This window comes from Austrofundulus limnaeus, unplaced genomic scaffold (assembly GCF_001266775.1).
Source record: "Austrofundulus limnaeus strain Quisiro unplaced genomic scaffold, Austrofundulus_limnaeus-1.0 Scaffold145, whole genome shotgun sequence".
NCBI classification, from domain to species: Eukaryota; Metazoa; Chordata; class Actinopteri; order Cyprinodontiformes; family Rivulidae; genus Austrofundulus; species Austrofundulus limnaeus.
The window spans coordinates 700,163-709,979 of record NW_013952547.1 but is presented as its reverse complement, the minus strand read 5'-3'; the positions used below and the strand labels follow the sequence as shown (position 1 = coordinate 709,979).

Below are 9,817 nucleotides of genomic sequence, written 5' to 3'. Positions count from 1 at the left end.
TATATATATATATATATATATATAGCATTCAGATGTAAGTCAGACTGATGGAATATGCTGCGTTCTCTCCCCTCTGTATTTACAGTATGAAGAGTGAACCTTTTGCACATGTGAATGTTTTAAAGCAACATGCGTAGGAGAGCAGAGAAAAAACTTCCACCAGCTGGCTCCAGACAGTGTGTGGGATTTTTTCACTTCCTGTTAGATGTTAAAACTACTTACAGTGTTGTACAATTGCTGGTATTAAAGTCTTAAATTGAAACTAAAAACCGAATTAAATAATAATAATAATGATTTAAATATTATTGTCTATAGACTGATGGGGTACTTTAATGTTTAGGGACTTTAAGTAGAGATGAAATGTGCGCTCATCAAATGAGTTTGTCTGTCAGGAGGAGCGGGTCGTTATTATTCATGTCCCCTCAGGTGGTCATAAACCTCGGGATGCTGATGGAGGAGGTGGAGCTTCGAGGATCCCCCTCCCTCGCTATGATCCTGGTCAACTGCTTCCAGCTGCTTTATGTAGCCGATGCTCTGTGGAACGAGGTGAGCGGAGCAGCAACAGTTTGATTTCTGACCTGATTCAAGTAAACTGGAGGCACTTCCAGCCTTGTTCTAATACTCCCTAATATTTCAGTGTTTCCTCACTGTTTGTTTACCAGGAGGCTGTTCTGACAACAATGGATATTGTCCATGATGGTTTCGGTTTCATGCTGGTTTTCGGTGACCTGGCTTGGGTCCCCTTCACGTACAGCCTGCAGGCTGCCTTCCTGGTGAAGCACCCACAGATCCTGAGTCTGTTCAAGGCTGCGGCCATAGTAGCTCTGAACGGTGAATGATTTATTCATTAGAATAAACAGTGTTGTTTTAAGATGCACTTTAATGATGGATGTGTTTGTGTTTGCCTTCAGGTGTTGGGTATTACATTTTCAGGAAGTCCAACTCACAGAAGAACCAGTTCAGACGAGAGCCGACTCATCCGAGTGTTGCAGGTCTTTTGTTTTCATCAAATAAAACTAGTTCTTATTCCTTAGAAAGCCTCTCAGCTCGTTCTGTTTCTTTATCAGATTAAAAAAGCTGACATGGAGTTAATCTGTTCATGTTTTGCCCAAAATCATCTGAATTCTCCCCCACGGCTCCTTTCAGGCCTGGAGACCATTGCCACAGCGACGGGGAAACGGCTGCTCGTCTCAGGCTGGTGGGGTCTCGTTCGTCATCCCAATTACCTCGGTGACCTCCTTATGGCGCTGGCGTGGTCCCTGCCATGTGGTAAGTCAGTTTAAAAGCTCCCCACCTGGCTCATTTTTTACAATCAAGCCTCACTCATGCAGTTCAGTCACAAAGGCTCTTTATTCTGATGTGGATGACATCGTGCAGGATTAATGCCAAATAGGAGCTAAACCACATCAAAGCAGGTTTATTTTTAGATCTGATACTGCTTGTTTAAGGTAACCTCAAAGTTTACTTTGATCTGCATCTGAAGCCGAACTTAACCTCAAGTCTAGAACTGCAGGCAGTTGTCCAATGCAGAGTGTGCTCCTCACTGTGCCACTCTGGTGGTAGGCTTTTATAAAATGAAGTACAGTTACTCAGGAAGCTGTTATGAATTTTGCATCAGAAACGTTATGGATGTGTGTTTATATTTATGTTTATCTGCTAACATGTAAAACCTTTATGAATTAAATTAGTTTATTTTAGCAAATATTATTTTCTGAACATCCTTTTATCGTGTGTCTTTTTCAGTGGTACATAAAACTTTTTTTTCTGATTGGCCTTAAATTTAAGCAGTTGTCAGATGATATTTGAGCAAAAGTGGTAAAGTAAACTTATATTGACAAAAACATTCATTTCAACAATTTTATCAATATTAACTACTTGATGGTGCAGCTTTAATTTTACAAGATGACCAGATACCCAGTGTGTCTGTGTTCAGCACCATGGACAGCGCACTAAGCACATCAAAGAACAGGCAAAGTTCCCAGTTGTTGTTGTAACTTCCTGTGTTGCTAACTTCTGAACTACAAGAGATATTGCACATCTGATTGCAGCAATTGATCTCTGAGACAATTCTGGCCTACTTTGAAATGCTACATGACCCTCTTCTCGTTGGAAAATTTTGACTTTGATCCAATACGGTTGCTTTCAAGATGGCGGCCATGTTCTGGACATAGCCTAAAGATAGACTCCCCTCACCCATTACTTGTTGGGGTATTCAGATATTTCATTTTCCCATTGGTTTCTGAAATAAAAGGCTGTCCTGGGTATTTTGACTCACTCTGTGTATTAAATATCTTATACACACTAGGGTTGTGTATTGGCAAGAATTAGATGATATGATTCATGTCTTTTTTATTTATTTTATTTCATTCATAAATACAAAATATCCATTAACAAACTAAGTAAATCAATTACTGAATGAAAAGAGTGCAAAAAGAAGAATAACATCTTATTATATATGTCCCCTATAAAAAAACAACTTCAAACAAACAACAGCTTAAGCTTGAACAATCTATAACAATATTGTCTTAAAATTGATAAGATGTGTACACTTTTGCTTGTGGATCCCTTCTTTGTGTTCTAATAATGGCTGACATGTTTGCACTATGGAACAAACAGTGCAGCAGTGACAGTAGGAGTCTGATAATTAGGGGTCTAAACCTGCAGAGGCATTAATAATAAAGAACAGAACCGTTTCAATCCTCTGTTAGCGTGGAAACGTTGTGTTGCAGCTGTGCTCACCTGCCCCCACATGTTCGATTCATGATAGAAATGTTTATCATGAAAAAGATGATTGTAGGTTTTATCTTTCCCACAGGTTGTTTGATGTTGCTCCACTTCTGTTTTATAAAAGGAGAAATTTTTAACTTGAGATATGTGAGATTCTGTTTTACACATACACAGGGTTTTTCACAGGGTAAATACTTTAAATACCTTGAAAAAGCATTTAATGTTCTGTTGAACCACAGCAATTTATTTTTGTGAAAGTAATAGTATTAGAATAGTAACTCATGCAAGTTTGAATTCAGTGATTATTATGCTTATTAATTTGTTAAATTCTTTTTCAATCACTTTATAACTATACACTTTTTATGTAGGTTAGAATGAAAATGTGGAATTCAAAAACAAAAAAAAAATAATTGAAAATTTTTGATTTTGGAAAAGCCCTAAGAAACAGATTTCATAGGACCCAACAAAAGCTCAAGATAGCAAGGGTCTTTATTGAAGCATTGGTTGACATCTGAACAGTGTTGCATGTTGTTAGAAAATTCATTATAATCCAAAAAACCCAACTTAAGACAACTTTCTGGTGCTTTTATACTGTACATCCTACATACCTTCTCGAACAATATTCTCAACAGTTCAGTCCATAAAACGCCTTTTCCATATTTGATAGGGATGCAGCTCTGCATTCTACTTTTTTTCTTGACATTACGAAGTTTGACCAAAACCTCTATGTGGACTTCTCATCATCACCTCCAGCTTAAAACTCTGTCATGAACAGTGGCAGGGGTAGATTTGCATTACTTCYAGGAATYCTAGGCCTGATTTTCCAGATGAAATGGAGCAGAAAGGTTTGTCAGTCTGTTCACACACGAAGCCTCTTGTGATCTGGATCCTCTCATGTAGGTCAAACCCTGTCATGTAAACTTCAGCCCGTCTCTTCTGTTGATGGATGACATTCAGATTCCTCCGTGTTCCTGTGATCAGTGTTTGAACATCAAACTGCAATTTGTCGTCCAGCCCCGGCCAGAGTCCACTGAAATATTGACACATTACTGTTTGTTTTGAGTTTGTTCATTTAAAGCATTCAGGTGAATATACTGTCGCAGCCTGTAAAGTCGGTTTCATGTATTGATTACGTCTAGCATAAAGATCAATACAGCCACTTAAGCTACAAAGTTTAATGTTACCCTTTTGTTTTCTTGAAAATGTTGCATTTTCTCCTTTACTTCAGTTTGTCCAGTCTCCTGCTTCAGTCTGATGTTGTTTCACATCTCAGTTGACATTTAACTAATTGAGCCTTAATACAAAAGTTTCTTTTGAGCATCTTGTTTTAAACAAACATGGACTCTGTTTGATTTAAGTTTAATCAAAAAATGAACTACTCTGTTACTTCAAAACTTTGCTCAAGTTATTCCAAATTGTTTCCAGTTTGTAATTGTTCATTACCAACTGAAATCGTTTTTAGGACAGTTTTTTTTAATATAAATATACAAAGTGATACAGAGTGATTCTTCTATCCACCGCTTAATGATAATCAATGAATCTKAATGGCAAATTTTCCTCCAAAACATTTTAAACCAACAATAATGTTTTAGTTCAGTCTCTTTTAACAGTCAACCATGTCATTTACAAAATACCATCCATCCATTATCTTCTTAAAAAAAGTTTTTTTTCCTTGTTCTTGCCTCGACTGCTGTAATGCACTTCATTCAGAGTTAGTCAGTACCCTGTTATCACCTCCATTTGGTTCAATGTTCTGCAGCCAGACACTTATTCATGACTAAAAACTATTTCCCACTCCGCCATAGCTCTCGGGTCTTCTATTGTTTTTTAAAAGCTTTCTTCTCACCTCAGAAAGCCTTTAACGACCTTGGCCTTTTATACAAAAACAGACTTATTGTATGTTGTCGGTCTGGACCGCTGAGATTCAGAAACGGCACCCTGCTTACTGTTCCCAGGTCAGTTTGGAACAAACAGCTCTACCTTCTCCATTAAAAATGTTTTTTTAAGTTAAACTGACCGGCAGCTAAGCTGAAAAAAATTATTAGCGCGTGAGCGTATCATTCAATCGATCAATACCAAGATGATGTCTGATCAATTAGTACTTTTGTTTACACTGACTTTATTTGTCACAAATGTGTCAGTAATGGAGAATCTCCAAATCATATGGAGTTGGGGTCATTGACCGAAATCCTTCTTTGTCATGCCTGCATACAATGGAAGTTATTATTTGTTGAGTCGTTGAAATTGTTATATTTGTATTTGTGTTACATTGTTTTTTATTGCTGGAGTTAGTTAATAGAAAACATTTTTCTTTCCCTAAAATCTTTCTCTTGTACTTTATCATATTCGACTAACTAAAAACAAAATCAAAAAAATTATTCATTGAACATTTTGTAGAAGTAAAAAGTATCTGAGAAAATTGCTCTGTATTTACTTGATAGGGGATCTATACCAAAATTCCCACTATCGCCTACCCCTAGTGACCATGAGATAATAATGTGTGGCCATAAGATAGTTAGTGCAGTCTCATGCAGAAAATGTTGATTGTTCACAAAAATAAATTAGAATAAATTTACTTTCATTTTAATGTAGGGATAAATGACACACTTCAGTCACTTGTGGTTAGGCATAAAATAAATCGAAGTATTATATGTTGCAGCTATAAGACAATGGTCACGACTGGAGTTATATTTTTCCAAAAAGCTTTACTGTCGTTTTTCTTTTTCTTTTCTTTTTTTTTTTTTTGAAGCCCAACACTCAAAACAGGCTCCTCTCTGCTTTTGCTGCAGAAGGAGTCAGAGTTATGTCACATTCAGGTACACAGTAAAAACAACAAGTTTCCAGTCACACATTTAGTCCGTTCAATGTCATCTCTTAAATACTATACTATGAAAAATGAACACTTAGATTGAACCATGCACTATTACTACCGGTATATACTATTTGAATTAAACATACACAAAAAATAAATAAATATTAATAGTAATAATAATAATTGTTTGGTACCTTTGAATAGTTCAACACTAAAATAAAGTATTCATATATAATCTGACTCCAGTAAGGTTTGTTTCTCTCTCAGGAACATGGATGCTCAAAATGATTTTGTGGCCACATATTAATATTATTAAAATCCAATGTCACTGCATGGGTTCCGTATGTATCTGCATTAAACCAAACTTAAAACTTTCCTTTAAGTGAAAGCCTTTGGCAGTGTCTGATATTTTTTAAAACATTTGTTGTTGTAGTGAGCGTATAACAAACTTGAATCCCTTTTTCTTGTGAAGCACTTCAACAATTTTAAGAATATTTCATTACAATTATCGTTATTTCTAATTCATTTAGCCCAACAGTTTCATAATTCAGTTTTTAATTAGTTAATTATGGTTGATTTTAAATTGTGAGGTAAAAAATAAAAGTTTACATTTTGCCTTATAATTAACAGGACAGTTTGTTCCTTCTGTAAACWGCCTTGTGTTTCCTCAATCAGCCCCTAAAACAGTGGCTGTCAGACTATTGTTACAGTTGACTCTTTTACCTCTCATTGATATTCAGCTGAAAGTGACTCARTGGTGTAGCTGCCTTTGTAACTGAGAGGTTTAATGTAGTTTCTGTCTTAATCYTGGCTGCTAAAAGAAAGAAAAAAATCACTAACTGTATAATTATGTACWTAGAAAAAGAAATCCATGACAGCATGTTATAGACAGATGAAAAAAAAAAATCAATGAAACAACGACACAGAAACAAAAGCTGTAAGTTCAGTCTCGACAAAATGACCGTCGAGATMAATCAACACTGAACTTTAGGYGCTTAATCAAACATCTATTCACTGCAAAGCTTTTCCACAATACAGATGGAGGAGAAAATGTTCAGCTCTGTGCAGAGGAGGGTGCAACACTTGATTACAGCTTGTTTGCTGCAAGTTCACATTATGCACACTTGTGTCAATCATAAAACAGGGTGCGGTTCATCAGGGATTAATCATAAGCATATCATACATATTATAGTCTGCTGTGGACTTTATTATTTTGGGTCATTTATGCTCCTTAAAATCTGTTCTTTTTTTGTAGGATTTTCACATATTTTGCCCTACTTCTACGTCATTTACTTCACCATCTTGCTGATTCACCGAGAYGCTCGGGATGAGAGACAGTGTCGGGCCAAATATGGACTGGCCTGGGACACCTACTGTCGTCGCGTCCCCTACAGGATCTTCCCATATATTTACTGAAAATGACAACACTCAGGAGAAARAAAATTGACACACACCCTTTTCTCAATTTACGTTTATTTAAAATGTAAATCCAACTTGTCGGTATYTTGACCAAAGGTCTGCTACTCATATCTGCACAGTGAGATTATGGTCCTGTCTACACTGCTTTAGAAACTTTTAAAAATTATATATTTTAGTCTATTTTTTTGCTTGTTTTTGTCCACACAGGTCCAACGAAAATGATGAAATACTCATGCTACACCACTAGGTGGCGATATACCCACATAAACAACATGAAAAAATAAAAATGTGCTTAGCGCAGAAAAAAATATCTCAAAACCATTTAGGGTTATAGTTTGTCAACACAAGAATGMTTTTTGTGGCTATGCCAAAATTTTATACAGTTTTAGCCTTGCGTTCTCTATAAAGCAGATTTTAGGAGCCCCAAAATGTTAAATCAAGAACAGGTTCCAAAGTGATACCGTCATAAAACACCACCCTTGTGTTTTTAGTCAAAACTAACCTGTTATTTAGTGAGCAGTATGTGCTTTTGACCCTTCTAACATCCCAAAGCACTAACTAGCATCCCAGTCCTCGTGAAGCAGACCCTCTCAGCTGCAGTCAGCAGGACATGTTGYCCCCRGCATGTCCAGAAGGCAACTGAATTACGCTGATGATGATGTCATTTTTTGACTTTTACGACTTTTAAYAGCTACTTTCCTTACTGGTGGGTTSGCAACATTAGTTGTGTTTACATTTAGCACCCAGCATGCAWWTGCTCCATGCCTTGTTTCCTGTTTTAGGTGTATTTTCAAGGCAGCATTACAGTGCCCCATACAGGACTGGCATAGGTACTACAATAGTTTAGCTCATTTCCTTGTGGCTGAAGATATTTCTAGAAATGGTGCCGTGTTTATGAAAGTGTTTTATCTAATAAAAAATAATTTTAGGAAAACTACATTTCTCTTTCTATAATGCTCAGCGCTTRGTATATCAAATCCCCATGGATAGACCGAAAACAAAACTTTTAAAAATCAGTTTCTCTCTTCAGAACCTGGGTGTGTGGACAAGAAATCGCTGTTTTTAAAAATATCTGAAGTTGTGTAGACGAGGGCAGCCCTATTTTTTTTCAATATCTGCTCTGAAAAGTTGAACAAATCTGTAATTATCAGTGTGTTGTTGTTTTAATTACTACCTCTGCCATAGCATTTGTATTACATTATTTTTTGGTGAAGTGTATTGTTTATTAAAAACATTTACAATAAAAGCAAAACAGTAAAGGCATTTTTAACAGCTTAATTTGTGTTTATTTTAGACCTTTTTAAACTCTGCAGCTTTCTTTTTWAAATTATTGTAGCTGATAGACTGACACAGGTGTAAGTTATTAACTACCACTGGCACATCCTGTACAGCTGGCACCTGATAGCCTTGTCAAGTTTTAATAACTTTTTTTATCACCATCTTGATTAAATGGATCCAAATCCTGCTGGATTTTCTGTCAGGRTTTTGCTTTGAATCTACTCGGCTCTAAATTACTCCTGAGAACAAAATGTTCGGCACTTTAGGACAATCAGCAGGTAAAAAACGTGTTTCCTTCCACAACGGCCTCAGTTCGACCTGCAGCACTGTTCCTCTTCTGCTCTTATGCTTCGGTTTGTTTGTGACCTTTTGTTTTGTTCTTCACACAGACTGAAAGCCCTCGTCTGTAAACAGGCGAAGCAGCYTTATTTTTGAAATGTTTGCCCCGTTTTCCATTAAAATTCACCTCACATTTTCTCTAAATTATGCGTCTCTCATGCGGAGCTGGACGTGTGCGAGCAGACAACAGAGCTGATGCACTTTTCATTTTTCACCTCTTAAGCCTTTTTTTTGCAGCACAGTTAGCCTCTGGCCTCGCCTACACATGCTATTTTCTCGTTTTTCATACGACAAGTAATAATTAGGAATGTGCTTATATAATGGGAGGACTGTCTACAGGATGTCTATGTTTCGTAGCTTTTTACATGTCCGTGTGCTTGTATTTAGCTAATTTCTCTTATATCAACCACCAACAGGGCAAAAAGGTGATAGTGTTTTTTGTGTGTCTGTTAGCAAAYTATCTCATGAAGCACTAGATGGATTTCAGTGAAACTTTGAGACAGTAATCTTTAGGTAGACAWCTACAACTAWTTCACTTTTGGAGTCGTTACAAWTCAAGATGGCCGCCACAGTTAATCGACCTTAGCGGACACAAAAACAGTTCTAAGTTTGTCAGTTTTGCAGATATTCAGTWAAGATTGGGTGAGYTGATAGCTGAGACTTGTCCTCATCGGATACTCTGAGGGCTTCATGTTGTGAAAMAGATTTGCTCAAAATTTTGGCATTAAGTGGTTAAGTCAACCCTGTTTCTCTGTTAGCAAAATATCCCAGGAATCAATCATTGGATTTTAATGAAAGTCTTAGAAATTTATTATTGAGTTGACATTTACAATCAATTACATTTTGGACTCAACCCAATTAAACATGGATGTCACACTAAAGTGATCTTAGCAACAATTACAATTCCTGTAACACTATAAATTTTACAGATATTAAGCTGAAATTTGTTTTTGTCATAGCTGAGACTGATCCCCACACATCCATTTAGACTAAATATTGTCTTATATAAAGCAGCCCTATCTAAGATTCATACTGAACACTTGCAATGAGATTGTTAACTTCTACTCCACTACTTGTTCTACATATTAAAATATTTTGGATTTTTAATAAACCACCATCATCATTAGTTTCATCAGCCTATCATCAGGAATGCAATTAGTTATATTTTCTAAGGTAGAAAAAAAGAACTAAAGTCTCTCTCTCTCTCTCTCTCTCTCTCTCTCTCTCTCTCTCTCTCTCTCT

The 9,817-nt window shown here is 36.4% G+C and overlaps 2 protein-coding genes across 2 annotated transcripts in view; one reads left to right on the top strand and one right to left on the bottom strand.

Annotated features, from left to right (window-relative positions):
• The window catches only part of tm7sf2 (transmembrane 7 superfamily member 2), a 13,350-nt gene extending 5,129 nt beyond the window's left edge, over window positions 1-8,221 (top strand). Inside the window, exons 7-11 of the mRNA XM_014016447.1 lie at window positions 427-546; window positions 663-831; window positions 912-992; window positions 1,147-1,269; window positions 6,795-8,221. Coding sequence (XP_013871901.1) covers window positions 427-546; window positions 663-831; window positions 912-992; window positions 1,147-1,269; window positions 6,795-6,955 — 654 coding nt within the window. The 3' untranslated portion in view covers window positions 6,956-8,221. The remainder of the gene's footprint in view (window positions 1-426; window positions 547-662; window positions 832-911; window positions 993-1,146; window positions 1,270-6,794) is intronic.
• Window positions 2,346-9,817, bottom strand: part of cnih2 (cornichon family AMPA receptor auxiliary protein 2) — a 33,606-nt gene continuing 26,134 nt past the window's right edge. The window contains exon 7 of the transcript XR_001310860.1: window positions 2,346-3,757. The gene's annotated coding sequence lies outside the window, so the exon portion shown is untranslated. The remainder of the gene's footprint in view (window positions 3,758-9,817) is intronic.